This window comes from Neoarius graeffei, chromosome 9 (assembly GCF_027579695.1).
Source record: "Neoarius graeffei isolate fNeoGra1 chromosome 9, fNeoGra1.pri, whole genome shotgun sequence".
Taxonomy (NCBI): Eukaryota; Metazoa; Chordata; class Actinopteri; order Siluriformes; family Ariidae; genus Neoarius; species Neoarius graeffei.
Window position 1 is genome coordinate 51539783 of NC_083577.1, and position 25016 is coordinate 51564798.

Here is a 25016-nt window from a genome sequence, read left to right on the forward strand (position 1 = left end):
ATTCAACCCACACTACTTGCTTCCACTAGTATAACTGCAACTTTTTCCCACCTTGGAAAATAGATTAACTTTCCCTTAGAGTAATAAGAAATACTTTAAGGAAGTACTATAAGTAAACAGAAAAGTTACTCTGACTTATCCAGTGATCTACAAAAATCAATTTCCAGCCTCAATAATTCAGTCTCTATTGTATATACAATACATAATGTTGGGGCCAGTAGAAGACAGTGGAAGATACAGAGCATAACAAAGATACTAGACAAGTAAAGCATATTTATTGTAGTATATAAAATTAAAGAAGAATACCTGTAGGCCTCCTGAGTTTTTTATCTAGCAGCACTCTGCGCATAGAGCCATCCATTGCTGACTCCTCAATATGTGAGTGGTCGCCAATAACTGACCAGTACATCATCCTGTAACAGACATGGATATTTCTGTGATAGCAGTGAGATATTGTATTTTGCGTAAAAAAGATAACCTGGCCCACCAGGGAAATAGTAAATGTTCCCTTTTCAAGCTATGCATCAATATTTCACATGAGAACTTGCATTCATTTTAACGAAAATCCTCATTTCAGGGCAGCAATATTCGAAACATTTAACATGACAACGCATGACATACCAAGAGCAAAGCAACTATAGGAGGCTTTTGTGGAGAAGCAGATAAAAATTTGGGAAGCTCTCATCATAGCACTGGCCTGGCACAATGTTTTATAATGAGAAGATAGCATAATATTCTTAAACCACAGCAATGTTGAATTTTAATTATAATGGCACCTCTGCTTAATGTCATAATTAAAATACAACATGGTAAGAGGCCATTGAGTTTTGTTTGTGCTTTTGAGAAAGTGTAGGCTATTCAGATTCAAATTCTGCATTTGGAAACAATAACTAGTATCATATTCCTGTAAGCAAAGCCCCTGTACATCAACAAAACCATGCTGACCTCTCACTGAACAACAGTGTAAAAAATAGAGCAAACTAAATATTTCCACCTAGTCATTAAAAATCCATTTTCTTCTCATAACTACACAGCTGAATTGAATTCAACACCACATATCATTAGTACTGTAATTTGCCTCAGTTTACACTTTTCCATTTCATGTTTAATATCCATTGGAAACAGTGCTTTCAGAGGGCGCAGCGCATCATCAAGGACATTTTACACCCCAACAATAGCTTGTTCAAAAAACTACCCTCAGGGAGGTGATACAGAAGCCTCTGCACTCATACCAGTAGGCTGAAGAACAGCTTTTTCCCTGCAGCTGTTTCTCCACTGAACACACCACATGCACATTTCATATTGTCCTATATGTTGTACAGTATCTGCATAAGTACACTGCATTGCATCTGCACATGTATGTATATACAGTATATATTATACTGCATAGTTTAATGTATGTATTTATTATATAGATACAGGTGTTTTACTGGGAAATACACCACTCATATTTTTCATTCAAAGTACATCCAGGACATTGAGTAACATTTTCTAATATCTTCACTCATTAGAAAATCGATGAATTGTTTTGATAAATTTGGGTACATTTTGTTCGTCAATGTGTCTATATAATAAAAATAAAATAACACGTTGGGTTGAAGATATTGGCTTGAAGATATGTTGTTCATCTTCTCGTGTTGAAAAACTCGTATTTTTCATACAAAATATATCCTTTACCTGAGTAACATATTTTCCAACATCTTCACTCGTGAGGATATTGATGACATCATTTCCAGTGTTTTCCCGCTGACTAGACGTGTGTTGTCAAAATGGCAAACCGGTTCAAAATTAAAATTCTTTTGATTAACTTGCATATTCTTTTGTGGATATGTCTATATAATATAAATAATATTACACAGTGGCGCAAAGATATGAAGTTTATCTTTGAGTGATGACTATATTTCATGAGTGAGCGCAGTGAACAAAACATTGGGAGTGATGTCATCGGAGTGAAATATCGGGACTTATTATATATACAGGGCACATTTTCGAAGGAATAAAAACATGTATTCAATTTTCTTCTAGTGGGTTTACTGATAGCATGCAATATTATCATATTGCTTATCCTACATGTATTACACCACTCTCCCCAATGGAGAATGAGCGTGCAATATCACATCACACACACATCACATTATCTCTAGCCACTTTATCCTTCTACAGGGTCGCAGGCAAGCTGGAGCCTATCCCAGCTGACTACGGGCGAAAGGCGGGGTACACCCTGGACAAGTCGCCAGGTCATCACAGGGCTGACACATAGACACAGACAACCATTCACACTCACATTCACACCTACGGTCAATTTAGAGTCACCAGTTAACCTAACCTGCATGTCTTTGGACTGTGGGGGAAACCGGAGCACCCGGAGGAAACCCATGCGGACACGGGGAGAACATGCAAACTCCGCACAGAAAGGCCCTCGCCGGCCCCGGGGCTCGAACCCAGGACCTTCTTGCTGTGAGGCGACAGCGCTAACCACTACACCACCGTGCCACGAGCGTGCAATATTGTTACAATATTGCACATTGTCAAGACAACACGACGTCACACGTCAGAGCTCATGTGAATATCCAATGACAAAACTTTTCTGCTGTGCTTGTGCAGAATCATTTCTTTGTCCGCTGGGAAAGAGAGAAGATGAGGATAATCAAGTGCTACTGCTGGGTTTAGCTATGCTAGAATTAAGCACTAAATAAATAAACAGAAATCTGAAACTGAAGATGCGCTGAACACCCGAAAGGCTACCAAAACTTCATTATATATTCTTCACACATATTACGAGAAAAACATACCAATGGACATCGAAAAACTGGAAAAGGGACACATTGGAGATGTAAAACTTCAGTGCTAGTAAGTGACTGTGACAGTTTGTAAACAAACATGGCCGCAAGGTTTGCTTTGTTAAAAGCTGAATATTTTGAGAGAATTTTGGCTGCCAGTTCACTCTGTTGTGTGCAGTTGTCGATGTAGATTTTAAAAGTAACTAAGTAAAGTGTTGTGGCTCAGGTGGATAAGGCGCCATACCATAAATCCGGGGACCCGGGTTCAATTCCGGCCCGAGGTCATTTCCCGATCCCTCCCCGTCTCTCTCTCCCGCTCATTTCCTGTCTCTACACTGTCCTATCCAATAATAAAGGTGAAAAAAGCCCCCAAAAAATCTTTAAAAAAAAAAAACTAAGTAAATTGCATCGGGAAATGAATACTTAAGTCTGAGTGAAAAATGCTGTGGTGAGTGTGCGTGGAAGAAGAGTCTTGGGACAGAAATCTGTGCTACTGATGAACGCTACAACGGCTGGAAGGTGACTTCACTGCTGCGTTAACAGCGCCAAATTGCGGGTAAGCTAGCATTTGAGAATGCTGATATGCTGATATGAAGACAGTGTGTATGTATAATAATAATAATATTGGCTGGCTTTTTTTCATTGTATATCAGATATATTCCATTCAGCTAGCATGATACTGAACTCGGCTTCAACTCGTTCAATATCATGCTAGCTGAATGGAATATACCTGATATACCACTTAAAGCCAGCCAATATTATTTAAATATGTTACGCAATATCCCGGATGTCATTCGAGTGGTGTATTTCCCAGTAAAACAATCGTGCCCATAAAATAAAAATATTACTACATGTATACTAGGTGTAACAATATGTATGTGTACATCTATCTATCTATCTATACACACACACACACACACACACATATATATATATATATATATATATATCCTGATACTCTAATTACATACTCATATTACAATAGGCCTGTTAACTTTTACAACAATTTGCACTTCTGTTTGAATGCCAATTGCATTTCATTGTTCAAGTTCTTGTACTTGTTCAGTGACAATAAATTTTAATCTAATCTAATATGTTTAACCATTAACAATTCAGATTTCTAAGGTTATTGTGTGTGTGTGGGGGGGGTTGTTAAAAGGCCACACAAGAATAGCAAAAAATATTGAGAAAAATAACTAAAATGTTACCCTTTGACTGGATTGATGGCAATGGCATAAGGCTCTCCAGCAATATCAGTTATCAGACGAGTGCAGTTGGGTCCCTTTAGCTGGCCCACATTAATGGAGTATCTCAGCTTGGTCCAGTGGGCTGTGTAATAGCTGAACCAGTGCATTCTTGAGTGGTCTGTCCAATAGATATTTCCAGTTACCCAATCAGCTGCCACATCTCTGGGCCGCCGAAAGTCTGGGCACTGTAAAAGGCAAGAAAATAAAAGAACATTTTCAATCAATTTATTAAATAAAGAAAAAAATGATCATGTATTCAGCAACTACAGTCATCATTTAAGAGAGTGCATTAGAAACTTTCAAAGTCTGATCTTACACAAATAAGAAAAAAAAAGGAAATAAGAAAGAGCTTGCAATACAAAGAATATTTTTGAGGACCCTTGATAACATGATTTCTATAGTTAGCAATACTTACTATTATTCCATCATTTGTTTTAGTATGACTCTTGTCTATGATTTCTTTGTAAAAAAGTCCACCCGGATTAAACTGGGTAGCCCAGATAAACTTTTGTTGGTGCAACAGAGCATCCATCCCAATGATGCGGGCATTTTCCTCGATGCGAGCGAGCACTTTGTGTCCATGGCTCTGGTTAAATGGATACACAAAACTTCGGATTTCAGTGTCATTAGCTATGTAGAGCACTCGATCTTCTGGTCCTGCCCGTTGAGTTATTAATATGCAAAAAAAATGAGAAGTGGCTAAATTCCATTTAGGGTTTAAGACAACAGTTTGAAAATTACATATGCACATCAATTAAATTTCATACATCAATGCATAGGTGAACAAGCTAAAACAGCAAATTATTTGAAAGAGAATTGTATAAAAACATTCTATAAAGCATTACTTAAGGTAACAGTAAACTACAATAAATGAAGTAATGTGGCTATGCAGTACAGACAACAATTATAACTTATACATTTCTTTTTACATTAAGCAATGTATTACAACTGTAAAAATATAATGGAAATCGTTTTGAATTTTGAAAGCTACAGTAGAATGAATTATGAATGGTAGATGCAAAAGTTTGTTTCTATAACTAATTTAACATTATGGGTTTCATGAATAATGGGTGTATTTTAGTGCAAAAGCATCTAATTTGCTAATATAATGCTGGTATATACTCTACAGTAGCTAGTTGGGTGACAATTTTCCCCTGTTCTCTCAGTTGCTGTTTTTGTTGTCAGAAATTGCATTGCATTGATGTGAATGGCACAGTGCAACATTAAGTGCAAAATCAAGTGCAAAATCAGTCAGTGCAATTATGTTTTTGAACAAATACTGGTGCAAAATATGGCTTGTGCTAATGCCTGTTAAGTCCCTCTTAGCACAAACACAATCCCAAGGTCAAGTCCCATTCTTATGATCTGGTTTTGCGAATGCTAACTATTTATGTCAACTCTACTTTAACATGATAGGTCACTAAAACCATAATTATTTCTTCTGTAACAAACAACTTGCATAATCAATATGAACCTGTGAGGACATTCACTACTTCAGTAAATTATTTAATATAGTTCTTTTCCATCATATATTGTTAAGGGTAAAAAAATAATCATTGTAATAAGTACTTTAATAAAGAAAAATGAGTTAAAATTACTGAATATATACTTTTAAATTTTCTAATTTGAAGTGGCCATAAATGACTGGCAGAATTTAAAACAATATAGTACTGTCCTATAAATTAAACCAATGCATTTAAGGAAAATATGTCTGATGCTTTTATTACAAACAAATAATAGTATTTTGGTTGATGAAACATGAGAAGAATAAAAATGTAAAATGATGCAGCAGTGGAAAGTGTAGGTCCTTACCTTTAGCTACACAGTTGCCGCTGATATCCTTATAATTTTTGTCACATGTACATTTGTATGATCCTTTAGTATTTGTACAATAGTGTGAGCAAGTGCCAAAATATAGACATTCATTGATTTCTGCAAAAGAAGAATCAGATATCCTGTTACTTACATTACTTTTCATCGAACTCCTTTAACTACACTATGGTGAATTTTCTCTTCTTTGAGGAAGATGATACCATTTTCACAGCAGATATTCTGCAGTCAATGGAAGTTGATTCTGCTGACTATATGTCATTAAGTACAATCATTATCCTGAGAATGTTCACAAACTCAAAACATTACTGCTGTTTCCAATGGAGAGAAAGAGTTTTTGACCCTTTAAAACACTCATCCAAACCCAGTTAATTATCCACAACCACTTTGCAATGTGTAATCTCCTGTATGTACAGTGCAATACAAAGATTTGCCAATAGGTTATTGCTTAAATCCAACAGCACAATAGATACACATTTTGAATGTACTGTAAGAGCTGGAACTTAGTGAATTATCAGGATACTGTCCCAAGTTGTTTACATTTAGTTGAAAACTTGAGACATTAGTATTATAGGATACTATTTGAGTTAAGACTGAACTTTATAATACTAAGGTTATGGACTGTCTACTAGTATCTAGGGCGGCATGGTGGTACAGTGGTTAGCACTATCACCACATAGCAAAAAGGTTCTGGGTTAGAACCCAACAGCCGACAAGGGCCTTCCTGTGTGGAATTTGCATGTTCTACCTGTGTCTGTGTGGGTTTCCTCTGGGTGCTCTGGTTTCCCCCACAGTCCACAGACATGCAGTTAGATCAATTGGCTACTCTAAATTGCCCATAGGTGTGTATGTGTACCCGCCACCAGATGAGGGTTTGGGTATCTCTGGTGTGCTATAATGACCCAAGAGAATTCATGGAAGCTAGTTGATGGCTTCCTGAATCGTTGACCCTCATTTATGAGGATGGCAAAAGGCAGACTAGTATCTAGTTATTTTATAGCAGTTTAGCAGCAAAAGGGTCACTGCACCTTCACACCGTCTGGTCTTGAGATTCCTTTGAAATCCAGGTTTACACTGGCAAATGACATTGGTACTTGTTTGATTGCACACTGTATCCTCTCCACATGGATTCATTCTTTTTCCACATATGTCTCCATTCAAAACTAGAATGAAAGAGAGCCGTGAAAACTCACACATAATAAATACATCAAACATAATAAATACAATACTTTATATAATTATATATCAGATATTTATTGTGCACAGCAAAATCCCCAGTGTTGAAATAACACCCAAAGTGTTGATTTAAGACCCTACTGTGTTTATATGTGTCCAATTGGGCACAAATTAACTCTGAAAGTGTTAATTCAACACTGGGGAATTTGCTGTGTGGAAAATACTTAAAACTTAAATCTCTTTCACTCTGCATATGTGACTTTTTAGACCTTCAACTCAAATTAGCATCTGGATGCTCATTTTATTCAAGCGGCAAAGATACAAGGATACTTACAGGCCTTGCAGTCATGCTCATCAGATCCTCCATCACCACAATCATCAAATAAATCACACTGCAGCTGAGCAGGTATACAGCGTTTGTTACTGCAGGTAAACTCAGTCTTTCCACATGGCTTTGGTCTGGCAGACATAGCTTCTGGTTTGGAGCAAATTCAAAAGTTCAGTTATACAGTTAAAGTTGAAGCCTGGGCAAAATGTTCTATGGCTATAGCTGTTGGAGTTTCGAGATGTTGCGATGCTGCACACACTGGGTACCCTATGTGTCACTGTTTTGCCGAGATAAAACGTGTCCTGCATTTTACGAATCGGAAAATTGCTGAAGCAAGTGAACAGCGATATCACATGACCACTGTGGGGCGTGTTTGACCTACTTTTAACCAAAACAAGTCTCTCATCTCATCTCATTATCTCTAGCCACTTTATCCTGTTCTACAGGGTCGCAGGCAAGCTGGAGCCTATCCCAGCTGACTACGGGCGAAAGGCGGGGTATACCCTGGAGAAGTTGCCAGGTCATCACAGGGCCCAAAACAAGTCAGTATAGGCAAACATGGCAGACTCCACTCTCCCATGAGAGCCAGCAGAAAAGAAAAGGAAAGCCTGCCGAGTGAGTGCAACTTCAAAGATGGAGGAAAGTTAGATGATGTAATTTTTCTGGACAGATAACTAAATCATTCTAGCTAGCGCTTAACTATCTTAGCCTTAGAATGCATGGGCTCAACTCCACAGTAGCAAGTATGGAATTATAGGGGCCTTTAACATGACATCATCATCACTGCGGATTGGTTTATACAGCCAAGCTTTGTGTATGACAATGACTGGCACAAGTATACGCAAGTGATTGTAAGCCCAATTCAATACATCTACAGATAAACATGTAGAAGTTACATCTAAAAGAACAATGCCAGAGACCTGCAGTGCTTTTGGATGTAATAACAGATGTGGAGATAAGCCTGGTTTAATTTTTCACCGCTTCCCGGCGAACCCAGAGAGACAAGAAAAATGGCGAGCTGCAGTTAAACAGGAAGACTGGATGCCAACAAAGCATCTCCATGTGTGTGGAGAACATTTTATATCAGGTCAGTGTGAAAGCTCTGTGCAATATTAAAACGTAGATCTGGATGTGAACTTTGGACGCAATATATTTTATTAGACCTAATGCTTGGCTTGACTAGCAGCATGTTTGTTATGTTCTGATAATGTAGATAGGACTAAACACCCTAAAATATGCTAAATCTAGGCTCTAGCTTGTTTATTATTGCTAGAAGTCCATATTTGAGCTTACCATTGTCATAATAAGGTATTTTTCTTTATTAGGAATTTCCCATAACATTCTGGCATGAAACCTGCCTCAAAATATCAGTAGGCATCTGTACTTTTGTAATCCTTTAGCATCTCCAGTGTATTTAGAAGTTGCAAATACTAAATAGTTCAGGATGTTGCATCCCAGATCCAGTAGCTGATTTGCCGAACACTTTTCAAGTGGAATAAATACATTTGTGGGTAAATTAAGGAGAAGAAGCCTTTATTTTTGTAACATGTACACTCAAACATAGCAAAAATCCTCCTCTGCATTTAAACCACCTGGAGCTGCAAATGCGCACGCGCACAGAGAGAGAGAGAAAGAGAGAGTGAGTGAGCGAGCAAGAGAGAGCGTGTAGTGAGAAGAATAAATAAATACATTTGTGGGTATATTATATGGATCTGTGATGCTTGCATGTTTCAGCTTTTGGATGAATCATGATCTCATCTCATCTCATTATCTCAAGCCGCTTTATCCTTCTACAGGGTCGCAGGCAAGCTGGAGCCTATCCCAGCTGACTACGGGCGAAAGGCGGGGTACACCCTGGACAAGTCGCCAGGTCATCACAGGGCTGACACATAGACACAGACAACCATTCACACTCACATTCACACCTACGGTCAATTTAGAGTCACCAATTAACCTAACCTGCATGTCTTTGGACTGTGGGGGAAACCGGAGCACCCGGAGGAAACCCACGCGGACACGGGGAGAACATGCAAACTCCACACAGAAAGGCCCTCGCCGGCCCCGGGGCTCGAACCCAGGACCTTCTTGCTGTGAGGCGACAGCGCTAACCACTACACCACCGTGCCGCCCATGAATCATGATCTGTTGGTATAATCAAATTTTTTAATTAGCACAATGTTTTCTGTGCATTGCCATCTTGGCGTGATGCAGTTCCATAGTTATGCTAATTAGTTAAAGCTCCTTGTGTTCAAAAAAAAAAGAATACAAAAATTAGGCCATACTGTTTACTTCAAGAGGTAGGAAAACGATCCCAAAATGGAGAAAAGCAACCCTCAGCAAATCAAGATGATCACATCTTGTCCACATTATACTGTTCTTGTGAGACATAGCAAAATGCCATGCACAGTAAAAAATGAAAATTTCTGATGAATTTGCAGTCAGCACCTTTAACCCCCCCCCCCCCCAAAAAAAAAAAAAAATTATATATCTCATTATCTCTAGCTGCTTTATCCTGTTTTACAGGTTCGTAGGCAAGCTGGAGCCTATCCCAGCTGACTACGGGTGAAAGGCAGGGTACACCCTGGACAAGTCGCCAGGTCATCACAGGGCTGACACATAGACACTCACACCTACAGTCAATTTAGTCACCAATTAACCCAACCTGAACGTCTTTGGGGGAAACCAGATCACCCGGAGGAAACCCATGCGGACACGGGGAGAACATGCAAACTCCGCACAGAAAGGCCCTTGTCGGCCACGAACCTGGACCTTCTTGCTGTGAGGCGACAGCGCTAACCACTACACCACCGTGCCGCCCATATATTTGTGCTGTCAAAAATGTCGCGTTATTAACGCGTTAACTTGACTCAATTTTAACGGCGATAATTTTTTTATCACGAGATTAACGCTCTGTGACATGATGTAGGTTTCTCATAAGCTTTTGAAACTGCCAGGAACTTGGAACAGAGACTTTGCTTAGAAAAACGATAGCAGCTAGCCACGCCCCGCACAGCCAGAGTCCTCTGCCCTCCTCCCTCAAAGAACCAGCGCGGGCAGGGCGCGCTAATAGAGATAGGATTTATGGCTCTTTGATGGGATCCGCATCTTTGTGATCCATTCTTTGAAAACAGCCGTTCAAAAGACTGGCTCATTTGGCTCTTTTTAAATATTTATTCAGTTTTAAGAAGACAGCGTCTAAAGAAGCCAGATCCCTCTGAACTGTAAACTCAATGCTATCCCAGAAATCCTTCCTGTAATATGCAAATTTGGCCGCCTCTGATTGGAGAGCGCGACGCATCAACAGGCAGAAAGTGTAAAAGTACAAAATGTGTTAAGTGAGCTGAAACAGTAAAGATCAGATTCAATGCAATATTTATCAATGAACAACTTAAAGTTAATATAATAGTGTACTTTATATTATAATCAAGCATGTCAAGCCTACCGTCACTGTGTAACCTGTCTCTCCGATAGACTAACTCAAGCAGTAGATTACTTCACTCATGATTCTCTTGTTAGTCTCGGGACAAAGAGCCACGGTGCTCAGTTTAGGTTTCAGAAAAACATTGGTACAAAACAAGCCCGTTCACTTTTTTATGCTGGTAAGAGAATTACAATGGTTTTTCGTGTGACAAAAATGTGCGATTAAATTGCGATTAATCGCGAGTTAACTATGACAGTCGCGACATTAATCGCGATTAAATATTTTAATCGCTTGACAGCACTAATATATATATATATATATATATATATATATATATATATATATATATATAAACATTTAAAAAACCAAAGGAATCAGGACACAGAATAACTGGCTGTGATTCATGTACCATAAAATCCATGCTCGCTGAACTTCTCCCTGCACACTGGAATTGTCTTAGCCATCTAAAAATAACCTGAATAGTAATGTTTTTCTAGACTGTACTTACCACACTGCTCTTCATCTGAATTGTCACCACAGTCATCCACATTGTTACAGATTTGATCAAGCCGCAAACACACTCTATCATTTCTGCAGCCATGTGGCCTTGTAGGAGGGCAAGACAGCTTAGCTGGAGAAAGAAGGGAAAAATATTTTTATTCAGAGCAAATCCACATACAAACCTTGTATACCCATATTTAAAAAAAATGCTCAAATAGTAAATAGAAAATTACACTGGAAGTTCTTACTTGTAGCTCTTTTCACATTATTCTTTACCAATGAATATGAAATGAACAAAACCTTCAACCCCTGTAGATAATGTACACATTGACAAGGGTAGTACATTTTTCAGTGGTGTTCACTGGGGGAACAATGATTTGGTAGGTGCCCCTAGTAGCCTGTCATTTTAAAGTATTCAAAATCAAATGATTTCAGGGAGAGCAGTCAGCTAGTTAGCCAAACCCTAAACATGGCATTTTCAAGTAAAATTTGTCAAGGTCTTGTCACACAAAATTTCTTCCTTAGAAAGTTCTGGATAAGCAACTACCATGACTGAATAGTGACAGTATTTACATTTTAATGCTTAGCCAAAAGTTATCAATTTTTTGCTATAGATAAGTCGATATATATTGTTTCATAGCAGTGCTCCATGTTGTCACTTCTGACTCATTGCTGAGACTCAAAAGACAAGATGTGTTGAAATTTAATCAAGAAAAATAAATTGATGCTTCTCATGAACTTTTTTAAAGCCATGTTGTGTATTTGCTAATCAAACCAGGGAGGTTTTTACATAAAATGAAAAATGTATGAAAAGTTTATGAAAACTCCCCACTTTTTGGCCTAGTGTCTCTAGCTAGTATCTGATCCGATGAGTTGCCTTTAGATAAATGATTTACATAAGTACATGTGATTGGATAAGCCACAATTTGATTTGCAACAGAACCTGAGCTGATTCAATATTTGAAAACTAGAGTTGCAAGTAGAAACTATAGCCAGATTTCTTTCATATGCTTATCCTCTCTGCTACATTATTTTTTCAAGAACTCAGTTCAGTCTGCTAAAAATACTTTACTGGGTCAGTATCCAGATGCACAAGTTGCCAACCTATGCCCTAAACAGTCAAACACAAAAATGAAATAAATGTAGTTATCCCATCTACCTCCAAACTCATTCCTGACAATTCAGTTAAACTGCACATGCAATTTCATCTGTTGAAGTTTCATCATTGAAATTTCATTTTCTGGACAAATAATCTTATTAAGCAGGCCAGTATTTGACTGATTAATAACATACTTCATCAAATAAAAGTTTATAGAAGGTTTATAGAATATGAATGGACAATAAGCACAGGAGCTTTTGAATCTGAATTTGGCTTCTCACCACATAACTCAACATCTTCATCAGAGTTATCGCCGCAGTCATCCTCGCCATCACAAACCCAGGAATGCAGCTTACAAAGGGTATTGTTGCAAACAAACTCATCAGGACGGCAGAAAAATGCTCCTGTAATTACAGCAGTTAACCCATTTTTATATTATTGAAGGTATGAATATTGTTTTCATTATGTGTCAGAATACACATAAAGCATATCCATTACAATACGAAGACACTCTAGGAGCAGTTACTTGAAGCAAAGCTTTGTTTGAACCAAAATGACTACCATGTAAGTAGTGAATGTATTTTAAATGCACCTGCTTCTCAAATTGAGTTATTATACTAATATTACACTGGGGTATACGCTGTAACTAAATAAGAAAAAAAATGCAATGCAAAATATAAAACAAGAAAGTGTAGTTTCTGTGTACCGTGGTCACAATTCTCCTCATCACTGTGATCCACACAGTCGAACACGTCGTCACAACGCCATCTTTTTGGGATGCAGTGAGCATGATTTCTGCAGAGGAACTCATCCTCTCTGCACTCTTTTACACAGTCCATCTGGTGAGAGCCCAGAAAAGAGACACTAAGATAATCAGACAGACGCTCTCCATGGGTGGAGTTCACCTTATTGTGGAGGAGGAAGGGAAAATGTGGAGCAACGTTTCCATGGAAACAGTGAGAGCCACACAGTCTAAGTAAGCACATAATGTCAGTTATGCTGTCCATTTCTTTTGAATAAATAATACTTTACACCATATGCATACTTTGGGTTGCATTTTGATGAAATCTAAAGCAATGCTCAGGTTCCTACTTAATGACAGTGCTACATTTTATTACAGGTAAGCACACTGAGCCAGGTGTAGGCTCCTAATGTGTTTGTGCCTGGGTTGTGAAGGCATTGCAGAAGGGACATACTTCATCAGAGCTATCAGGACAGTTATCATGTCCATCACACCTCAGGCTTGCCGACACACATCCTCCACTGGCACACACATACTCGTTGATTGAACAGGAAGGGAGCACTGCAAAGCAGAGATACACAGGATCACACACATTGTTGACTTTAGCTTGACAGCTACAGAACAAATTGCATACGGAAGACAAAGGAATCCACTGGGGCAGTTCCATTGGTTTTCTAGGTAAATAAATAAAAACAGCATATCTGGGAGAAGAAAAGAACAGTCTAAGATGGTAAAATACTGCCTGTCCTAATAAGTGTTTTGAAATTGCCAAGAACCTCTCTCTGAGGGTCAGATATATACAATTATGGGGGAAAATAAAGTACATTCTCCTTCAATTCTATGTTTTTTACACTTGAAATTTTTGTTCCAAGCCAAAGGGGGTGCCTCTCCTCTTTCTCCCCACAAGCTCACCCCTCACTCTTCAGCACAGTTATCACCTATGCAACTTTATATTGTTATGCAAATATTGAGTGCAGGTCAATTTGAACGAAGCAGCACCTAACAAAGAGAAAAACGTGTGTCAGCGTGCAGGCACTTACGGCTGTATGTGCAGGGGAGAGCAGGGAGCAAATTTGTAACAAAGCCAAGTCACAAAACGAGAAGCGTGGTCAATGGTTGGTCGATTGGCAAACAGGGCAATACAGAAGAGACAAGTAACGTAAACAGAGGCTACATCCACACGACAACGGCAACGAGATTTTTTTTTAAAATATCGCGTCCACATGGGCAACGGATCAGTAAAATATCAGGTACATATGGCAACGCAACACTTGCTGAAAACGATGCAATACACATGCCACACCTCTACGTGCACTGTAAGACAGTTCCATCGGAGACACCAGAACAATAGAAGAAGTAGACGCATGCGCATAAACCCCTTCTTCTGTAGCATCAGCCACATAAAGTTTTGATTATTAATCAGTAGCGTAAAACGAAAGATGCGGAAAGAGGAATGAATGGGGGTAGATGGAAGCCAGTACGCCAACATTCTGATATCCTCCAGAATTCTTTAATGGTCCGGAATAAATTGAATGCTACATGTTGATGGATTACTTTGTTCTTCTACGCCCTTTTTGAGGAACGTATTGTCAGACTTAAACCAACATCTGAAGAGGTGAGATCGCTCCTTTTTTTTTTCCTATTTTTGCTGGCGGGATTGTTTTTGGAAAGCGCACGGGCGGTGCACGGTTTGGTACTGCTTCCACAGTGTTTGGACTAATGACTCTGCCCTAAGGGCTATTCTCTCACTCTCTCTCTCTCTCTCTCTCTCTCACTTTGCACCATTACACAATAAATATTCACAGTGAAAATATTTTGTAAGCGCGTTTCATGAACCAAGTTATAGGATTTGTTGACAACTCGCATCGAGTTCATTACACTTCTACCCGGCGTGAAGCACTGACAGTCATGTGGTTGTGACGTCATCGTAAACAAATCCGTTCTACTCATCCAGACGACTTCGCAACGGCGCCGTTGCCAGATTTTTCCACTCTGGAATCCATTCTCAAAAGATTTCGTTTTGGGGCACCCAAAACGCCAGTGCCATGTGGACGCCAGGCCGAAACGATAAACAATTTTATCAGATTCACCTGAATCCGTTGCCGTGTGGACAGGGCCAGAGAGAGATAGCGAGGGTCAGAATAACTAGAGTCAGGAAGAGATATGTAGAAAGGCTTGGTATGGACTGGAAAACACAGAAAAATAATTTGCAATGAGGTGGAGTGTGAGTGAGGCTTAAGTAGTGTGGCTGATGAGTTGTGAATGAACGACAGTTGAGTTCAATAAGCCGGTAACAGAGGGCGTTGTGCTCTTTGGGCATTGTTCTGAGTAGCCATATTTGTAGTTTGGTTAGCACTGTCGTTCTCAATGCCTTTACTGACAGAACCCCCTCCGAGGAGCTCCCTCTGGGAGCTAAATTCTTTCTGGGGTGCCCTCTCCCCCTAGGTGCAGGGTTATCAGGGTATTGTGCATGAAATTCTTGCTTTAGCAGAGGGTCCAGAATGTCTTTGGCTCCCACCCAGCTTCGTTCCTCAGGTCCATAGCCCTCCCAGTCTACTAGATACTCTACTTGACCTCTTCTGTATCTGGAATCAAGTATTCTGTTTATCTGGTAGATGGGCTCACCTTCTAGGTTTAGCAGTGGGTGCTCTTGGACGGGAGTGTTCTCAGCAAGAGGGCCCGGAATTGCAGGTTTCAGACAGGAAACATGAAACATGGGGGATATCCGGCTGTGGGGGGGAGCTCTAACCTATACGAGACGTTGTTGATATGCCGAAGTACTTTAAATCAGAATCAGAATTACTTTATTAATCCCCAGAGGGCAATTCAAATTTGCTACCAAGCTCCTGAATCAAAGAAGAAGTAAACATGTCTAAAAATAGAAAATAAAATCATCAGAAAAAATAATAAATTAAAATAAAATAAATTTAAATAAGTTCAATAACTTAAGTAAAAGCAAAATTAAGTGATTTTATATACAATGATTCCGATATACATATATTGCACCTGAGTTAAGGATGCAGTATACATGGTAAGACAGTGTACCACAGTTATACAGTGGCATTGTACAGCTTCACTGCAACAGGTAGGAATGATTTCCTGTGTCTCTCAGTTGTGCAGCGTGGAAGAATCAGCCGTTTACTGAATGTGCTCCTGTGGCTGATCAGCTCCTCATGTAGAGGGTGGGAAGGACAATCTAAGATTGTTTTTATTTTGGACAGTGTCCTCTTCTCCAACACCACTGTCAGAGAGTCCAGTTCCACTCCTACAACATGGCCAGCCTTCCTGATGATCTTATTGAGTCTGTTAGTGTCCTTCACCTTCAAGCCGCTGCCCCAGTAGATGACAGCGTAAAGGATGGCACTGGCCACCACAGACTCATGGAACATCCGCAGCATCGTTCGGCAGATGTTGAAGGATCTCAGGTGTCTCAGAAAATAGAGATGGCTCTGGCCCTTTTTGTATACAGTGAACACGTTTTTGGACCAGTCCAGTTTATTATCCAAGTACACCCCCAGGTACTTGTAGTCCTCTGCCACGTCCACACTGACCCCTTGGATGTTAACACGGTTCACCGGAGCCCTGATTCTCTTCAGATTGACCACTAGTTCTTTCGTCTTCATCATGTTGAGCTGTAGGTGGTTCTTCCTGCTCCACATGACAAAGTTGTCCACCACCATCCTGTACTCGCTCTCATCACCACTGGTAATACATCCAACCACTGCAGAGTCATCAGAAAATTTCTGGAGGTGGCAGGTCTCTGTGCAGTAGTTGAAATCAGTGGTGTAGAGAGTGAAAAGGAAAGGAGAAAGGACAGTCCCTTGCGGAGCCCCAGTGTTGCTGAATACTCTGTCCAACACACAGCACTGCAAGCGCACGTACTGTGGTCTGCCAGTCAAATAATCCACAATCCAGGACACCAGTGGGGCATCCACCTGCATCGCTGTCAACTTCTCACTCAGCAGAGCTGGCTGGATGGTGTCAAAAGCACTGGAGAAATAAAAAAACATGATCCAAGACTCCAAGACGGGGCTGGTAGGCTAACTGAAGGGGATCAAGAAGTGGTTGGACCATAGGCCAGATCTGCTCCAGGATGAGTCTCTCAATGGTCTTCATGATGTGTGACGTCAATGCCACGGGTCTATAGTCTTTGAGGTCACTGGGACACAGCTTCTTTGGTACAGGGACGAGGCATGACGTCTTCCACAGCATGGGAACCCTCTGAAGACCTAGGTACTCCACTTAGCTGGAGGGCACAGATCTTCAGGGCCCTGGGGCTAACACCATCCGGGCCTGCTGATTTTCCTGCATGGAGTCTCTTCAGCTGTCTTCTCACTTGCTCCTCGCTGATGATCGGTATGGAGGTGACAGGTGGGGGAGGGATGAAGGTGTTTCTTGGGGGGGGGGGGGTGCTCAGCCAGGGGGTCTGTTGAGGAGGTGCAAGTGAGGTCCTGAAATGGGGATGAGGTTGGGCAAGAAGAGGCAGAGGAGGGGAGAGAATGTGAAGTGTGTGGTTGTAGCCATCCTGCAGAAGAGTGGTGGTGGTGGGTTGGGGTCACACCATCGAATCTGTTGAAGTAGAGATTCAGCTCATTCGCCTTTTCCACATTGCCATCCACTCCTTCACTGTTGGTTGGCTTGTAATCAGTGATGGTCTTCATTCCACTCCACACCTCTCTCATGTTGTTCTGTTGGAGTTTCCACTCCAACTTCCTCCTGTACTTTTCCTTGGCCTCCCTGATCGTTGCTCTCAGTTCACACTGTACTCCTCGCACCTCCTCCTTGTTGCCGTCTCTGAAAGCCCTCTTCTCATTTAAGAGGGCTTTGATATCCTTCGTTACCCACGGTTTGTTGTTGGGGTAACAGCTGACAGTCCTAGCTGGGACAATGGTATCCACACAGAAGTTGATATATCCCGTAATGCACTCTGTGAGCCCATCAATGTCGTCTCCGTGGGGCTCACACACTGTCACCTCGAAGCATCCCTGCAGTGTCTCGTTGGCCTTATCTGTCCATCTCCTCACTATCTTTGATGTACTCGATACAAAACGCTAGTTTTAAAACCATTGCAAAGCTCAAAACAACATGACAGTTCTGTGGAAGTGAGTAGAGGGTTCCTACAAACAAAACGAAGTGTCCCTAGCTCTGCAAGTGCACGGACAGAGTGTGTAGATGGGCTCTGCACTCGGCACTCAACTTTTATGGACTTTCCCCTGAAGATGGCATCTGGAGAAGAACAACTTCAGGTAAGGTCACTGGCTTTGTATTTACTCTTCTACACACACTGTCTGTGCACTTGCAGAGCTAGGGACACTTCGTTTTGTTTGTAGGAATACTCTACTCACTTCCACAGAACTGTTATGTTGTTTTGAGCTTTGCAATGGTTTTAAAACTAGCGTTTTATATCGGCAAAAAGACATGCCCCGCGCACTGCCGTGTTAGCGCTTTCCGGTTGAAATCGCAAAAAAACGAATTTTCTCAAAACACATCCGACTGACGTGATTGTGGTAGCAACTCAACATATGCACTCCCAATAATGCGAAAATAGACCTAGAAAGCATTTCACTCCGGAGTATTCCTTTAAGTAATGTGGCTGATGCGTTGTGTATGAACGACAGCTGAGTTCAATAAGCCAGTGACAGAGGCACTGTGCTCTTTGGGCACTGTAGTTCTGAGTAACCATGTTTGTAGTTTGGCTAGTGCTGTTGTTCTGAATGCCTTTACTGACAGAGAGGGAATGCTTGACATAAGCGTGATGCGCAGAATGTGTAATGTTCAAGAGAAACAGTATCACACAGTGTAAAAATAAGTGCTTTTTTGCAAGAATAAAACTAAATAAAAATTGATTCAAATGTCACTGTGAATACATTAATTTTGTTCAGGACATCCAAATCGATGGAAATGAGAAATGGCTGTTCATTTGTACAGTCTATATGTCAATTTAAGGATTTTTTAAAAATCGATTCTTATTTTCCCTCATTCAAAGTTCAGTTCACACAGATTAAAATGGACTAGTTCCCGTTCATAGTTCACAGTCCCAAAAATGAACTAGTCGAGTTCACATTAATTTCTTCTGAATGTTTTAATAACCCGCACTGAATCCAACGTAAAATTTTTGATCAGCAATTAAAACATCAAGTTTCACCTACCATTACAACATTCTAGGAGTCTACTTTACTGATATAAGCAAATCAGCACCACAACCAGCACACAGCACCAGAAGACAACACTGGTCGAGACAGATAATGCATAAGAAAATCGAGATGGTACAGTAATAATTTTCCAAGGTTCGATCCCAAGACATCATAAAACATTGTATTTCATATCACAATATGAAAATTAAAATTGTGCCTATTATTCCTATTTCTGTTGAATAAGCGTCATTCACTCTTACTATTGAACTACACTCACATTCACGTTCATTAGTTGCAAACTGATTCACTCAGTTCACCAAAAATATGAGCATGTTCAGTGAACAGCACTCATTTAGTGCAATCATGCACAACACTGCTTATTTTTACACTGTCTGATACTGTCTCTGGGCGGCACGGTGGTGTAGTGGTTAGCGCTGTCGCCTCACAGCAAGAAGGTCTGGGTTCGAGCCCCGTGGCGGCCTTTCTGTGCGGAGTTTGCATGTTCTCCCCGTGTCCACGTGGGTTTCCTCCGGGTGCTCCGGTTTCCTCCACAGTCCAAAAACATGCAGGTTAGGTTAACTGGTGACTCTAAATTGACTGTAGGTGTGAATGTGAGTGTGAATGGTTGTCTGTGTCTATGTGTCAGCCCTGTGATGACCTGGCGACTTGTCCAGGGTGTACCCCGCCTTTCGCCCGTAGTCAGCTGGGATAGGCTCCAGCTTGCCTGCGACCCTATAGAAGGATAAAGCGGCTAGAGATAATGAGATGAGATGATACTGTCTCTGTTGAACTTAACATGAACATCCATTCATCCATCCATTATCTCATCTCATCTCATTATCTCTAGCTGCTTTATCCTTCTACAGGGTCGCAGGCAAGCTGGAGCCTATCCCAGCTGACTACGGGCAAAAGGCGGGGTACACCCTGGACAAGTCGCCAGGTCATCACAGGGCTGACACATAGACACAGACAACCATTCACACTCACATTCACACCTACGGTCAATTTAGAGTCACCAGTTAACCTAACCTGCATGTCTTTGGACTGTGGGGGAAACCGGAGCACCCGGAGGAAACCCACGCGGACACGGGGAGAACATGCAAACTCCACACAGAAAGGCCCTCGCCGGCCCTGGGGCTCGAACCCAGGACCTTCTTGCTGTGAGGCGACAGCGCTAACCACTACACCACCATGCCGCCCTCATCCATTATCTGTAACCGCTTATCTTGTTCTACAGCAGGGGTGTCCAAACTGATCCATAAAGGGCCATGTGGCTGCAGGTTTTCATTCCAGCCATGCAGCAGCACCCTGATTTGGCTTATTCAATCAACTGACACACCCACCCTTTAATCAAGGGTGGGTGTGGCTGCAAGTATTTGACTATGTGAAGACTCATTCAGTTGATTGAATGAGCCAAGTCAGGTGTGCTGCTGCATGGCTGGAACGAAAACCTGCAGCCACACGGCCCTTTATGGATCAGTTTGGACACCCCTGTTCTACAGGGTCACAGGCAAGCTGGAGCCTATCCCAGCTGACTATGGGTGAGAGGCGGGGTACACCCTGGACAAGTCGCCAGGTTATCGCAGGGCTGACACAGAGACAAACAACCATTCACACTCACATTCACACCTACGGTCAATTTAGAGTCACCAGTTAACCTAACCTGCATGTCTTTGGACTGTGGGGGAAACCGGAGCACCCAGAGGAAACCCACGCGGACACGGGGAGAACATGCAAACTCCACACAGAAAGGCCCTCGCCGGCCCTGGGGCTCGAACCCAGGACCTTCTTGCTGTGAGGCGACAGCGCTAACCACTACACCACCGTGCCGCCCTCATCCATTATCTGTAACCGCTTATCTTGTTCTACAGCAGGGGTGTCCAAACTGATCCATAAAGGGCCATGTGGCTGCAGGTTTTCATTCCAGCCATGCAGCAGCACCCTGATTTGGCTTATTCAATCAACTGACACACCCACCCTTTAATCAAGGGTGAGTGTGGCTGCAAGTATTTGACTATGTGAAGACTCATTCAGTTGATTGAATGAGCCAAGTCAGGTGTGCTGCTGCATGGCTGGAACGAAAACCTGCAGCCACACGGCCCTTTATGGATCAGTTTGGACACCCCTGTTCTACAGGGTCACAGGCAAGCTGGAGCCTATCCCAGCTGACTATGGGCGAGAGGCGGGGTACACCCTGGACAAGTCGCCAGGTTATCGCAGGGCTGACACAGAGACAAACAACCATTCACACTCACATTCACACCTACGGTCAATTTAGAGCCACCATTGAACCCAAACTACATGTCTTTGGACTGTGGGGGAAACTGGAGCACCCGGAGGAAACCCACGCAGACAAAGGGAGAACATGCAAACTCCACACAGAAAGCCCCTTGCCGGCCGCTGGGCTCGAACGCAGGACCTTCTTGCTGTGAGGCGGCAGTGCTAACCCACTACACCACCGTGCTGCCTAACATGAAAATATGTACACAAATTTATGTTTGTTTTTCATTGCCATCAATTTGAACTTCAGTCTACACTCGAATTTAATATTTTTTTCTTATCCTTATTGTCCTTTGTCCACACAATGGACAATAAGGATAAGTAAATATACTAAAAACATGTCATTGGAGTCATTTTTTATTTACTCAGTATTATTCTTGCATAAAAGCACACTTATATTTACATCATCTGATGCTGTCTCTCTTGAATGTTTAACGTTCTGCGCTAACGTGCATCACTGTCAGGATGCAGACACTTACAGATGTAATTGCAGGAAGAAGCAGCGAGCAAAGAGAACTGAGCCAAATCATGAAGCAAAAGTTTTAGTCAGAAGGCAGGTGAGGGTCGGTCGATTGGCAATCAGAGTAACATAGGCAAAACAGGAAGTGAAAGCGAGAGTCAAAGAACAGCAAAACAGGCAGAGAATAAAGGCTCGGTATGGACTGGGAACTCAGAACGATACTTCACATTGATACTGTGTGAGGGAGAGCTTTAAGTTAGCCTGGGCCCGCCCATCCTAAGCGTGACGCAACACGAGGGCCTATTGCGAGCTTAGTCTGGCCAGGCAAGCTATCTCCAGCATTTCCAAGCTCCGGAAAAATCGGGAGCCAATCAACTTTGAGCATCTCCAACGGCCCTGGGTAGAGGTGTGTTCAAGGCAGTGACGTAGTAGAACTGCGACCGGAAGCCATAGATTGTTTACAGAATCATGCTGTATTGAAAGCATTCAACGGGAAGTTCTCATTGAAAACGGAGCAAAGAGCAGCCCTGGAGGTATTTATTGAAAGGAAGGACGTTTTCGCCTTGCTCCCGACCGGCTTCGGTAAGAGTTTAATCTACCAGTTAGCCCTGCTAGTAGCCAAATCAATGGGGCTCAGCGAGAATCCTATCGTCGCATCACATACGTCAGAGGAAAGAGTGATGTGATTGGTTTAAGCTTTGTCACAGCCTTTTCTGGCTTCAACCAGTAGCAAACTGAGGCATTTCAGGGAGGTGGGTCAACCACGCGCTTTGGGAAACGGTTGGGCTGAATATCTTGGCCAGACCAATAGCTCGTAGAGCTTTGCAGTCGCGTTAGCCAGACTAGGTTTAAGTAGCGTGGTGGTGATAAGTGAATGAGCAACTGCTGAGTTCAATACTCTGGTGACAGGGGGCGCTGTGAATCTTGGTTGTTGTAGCTCTGGGTGGCCATGTTTGTAGTTTGGTTAACACTGTTGGTTTCAGCACTCTTACTGGCAGAAACCCCCCACCCCAGAGGAACTCCCTCTGGGAGCTATATTCTTCTTGGGGCGCCCTCTGCCCCTAGGTGCAAGTTTGTCAGGGTTTTGAGCATGGAATTCCTGTTTCATCAGGGGATCCAAGACATCCTTGGCATCTACCCAACTTTGTTCTTCTGGCTTATAGCCTTCCCAATCTACCTGATACTTGATTTGGCCTCTTCTGCATTGGGAGTTGAGTAGTCTATTTATCTGGTAGATGGGTTCACCCTCTAGGCTCAGTGGTTGGGGTTCTGGGACAAGAGGGTTCTCAGCAAGTGGGCTTGGAATGGCAGGCTTGAGACAGGAAACATGAAATCTTGGGGATATCCGACTATGAGGGGGGAGCTCTAGCCTGTAGGAAACCTCATTGATTCTTCTGAGAACCTTGAATGGGCCAATGTACCGGGCTTGAAGTTTTCGGCAGGTGTTGTATGGTCTGAAGTTCTTAGTAGTGACCCACAACCTGTCACCAGGAGCGAAATCTGGATGGTTGCCCCTGTGTTAATCAGCATATTTCTTGTACTTAGCATTGATTGTTTTGATATGCTGATGTACTTCTTCCTAGATGGCTTGGCTGCATGAAAACCAGTCTTCCACGGCTTGGACTTATGCTGGGGTGTCATCCCAGGGGAACAAGGGTGGCCGGTAGCCAAGTATGCACTGGAATGGGGTTAGTTGCATCGTGGAACGCTTCAAAGAGTTTTGTGCATACTAGGCCCATGGAATGAAATGTGCCCAGTCCCCCAGGTTCCTCATGCAAAAGATTTGCAGGAAGCATCTGATTTCGATTTGCCCTCTCCACTTGTCCGTTCAATTGAGGGTGATAACCTGACGTGAGACTGACTGACACTCCAAGTCATTCCATGAAGCAGGACTATAGCCGAGAAATGAACTGGGGACCTCTGTCACTGACTATGTCCTCGGGGATGCCAAAGTACCTGAATATGTGCTGGAATAATAGTTTGCCAGTCTGGAGTGCAGTTGGGATGCCTGGTAATGGAAAGAGTTTAAGTGCTTTAGAGAATATGTCAACAATGACTATGATAGTCATGTTTCCCAGGGAAGGCGGTAGATCCATGATAAAATCAAGAGCTGTATGTGACCAGGGTCTCTGTGGTACCGGGAGAGGACAAAGCTTACCCGCTGGCGGGGTACAAGGAACTTTTGCCTGGGCACATTCGGAGCAGGATGCAATGAACTGATTGATATCTCTGAGCATGTTTTTCCACCAGTACTTGTTGCTTAACATTTGGTGTGTTCATTGGCTACCAGGATGTCCTGTGGCGGGAGGTGTGTAGGTCACCCTTGGAACTGCTTTGGGATGTAGAGTAGGCCAGGTGGAAGGTTCACGGGAACTGCTCTGGGCTGAGAGTTTTTAATCTGTTGGTCTAGGTCCCAAGTGATGGATTGCACAAAGCAGTTGGGTGCAAGGATTGCATGGGTAGCAGAATCCAGCTATGAAGACACAAAGGTACGTGACAGAGCATCCGCCTTAGTGTTCCTTGATCCTGGACGGAACGAGATCGTGAAATTGAAATGGATAAAGAAGAGAGCCCATCTGGCGAGCATGGATTGAGACACTTGACCTTCTTGAGGTATTCTCAGTTTTTGTGGTCAGTGAGTATTGTGAAGGGATAAGTGGCTCCTTCCAGCCAGGGTCTCCACTCCTCAAGAGCAAGTTTGATGGCTAAGAGTTCACGGTTACCGACATGATAGTTTCTTTCAGCAGACGTGAGCTTCTTGGAGAAGAAAGCCACAGGGTGAAGTTTGTGTATCTCACCACAATGTTGGGATAAGATCCCTCCAACCCCTGTGTCAGATGCATTGACCTCTACGACGAAAGGCTTAGTTGGTTCAGGATGTTGCAGAGCCGGGACTGAGGTGAACATTCCCTTCAGTCAATTGAAGGCTTCTTCAGCAGAGGGATTCCACTGCAATCGTCTGGGTCCCTTCTTAAGCAAGGCTATTAGGGGAGCTGCAATTGTACTGAAACCTCAAAT

General features: G+C 42.2%; 1 protein-coding gene across 1 annotated transcript in view; it reads right to left on the reverse strand.

The window, feature by feature from the left end:
- lrp1bb (low density lipoprotein receptor-related protein 1Bb) overlaps nt 1–25016 on the reverse strand; it is a 314777-nt gene that overhangs the window by 24655 nt on the left and 265106 nt on the right. The window contains exons 69-78 of the mRNA XM_060930558.1: nt 13579–13685; nt 13089–13221; nt 12664–12786; nt 11291–11413; nt 7368–7508; nt 6886–7020; nt 5840–5959; nt 4443–4684; nt 3989–4212; nt 307–413 (exon numbers count right to left, since the gene is read on the reverse strand). Coding sequence (XP_060786541.1) covers nt 307–413; nt 3989–4212; nt 4443–4684; nt 5840–5959; nt 6886–7020; nt 7368–7508; nt 11291–11413; nt 12664–12786; nt 13089–13221; nt 13579–13685 — 1455 coding nt within the window. The remainder of the gene's footprint in view (nt 1–306; nt 414–3988; nt 4213–4442; nt 4685–5839; nt 5960–6885; nt 7021–7367; nt 7509–11290; nt 11414–12663; nt 12787–13088; nt 13222–13578; nt 13686–25016) is intronic.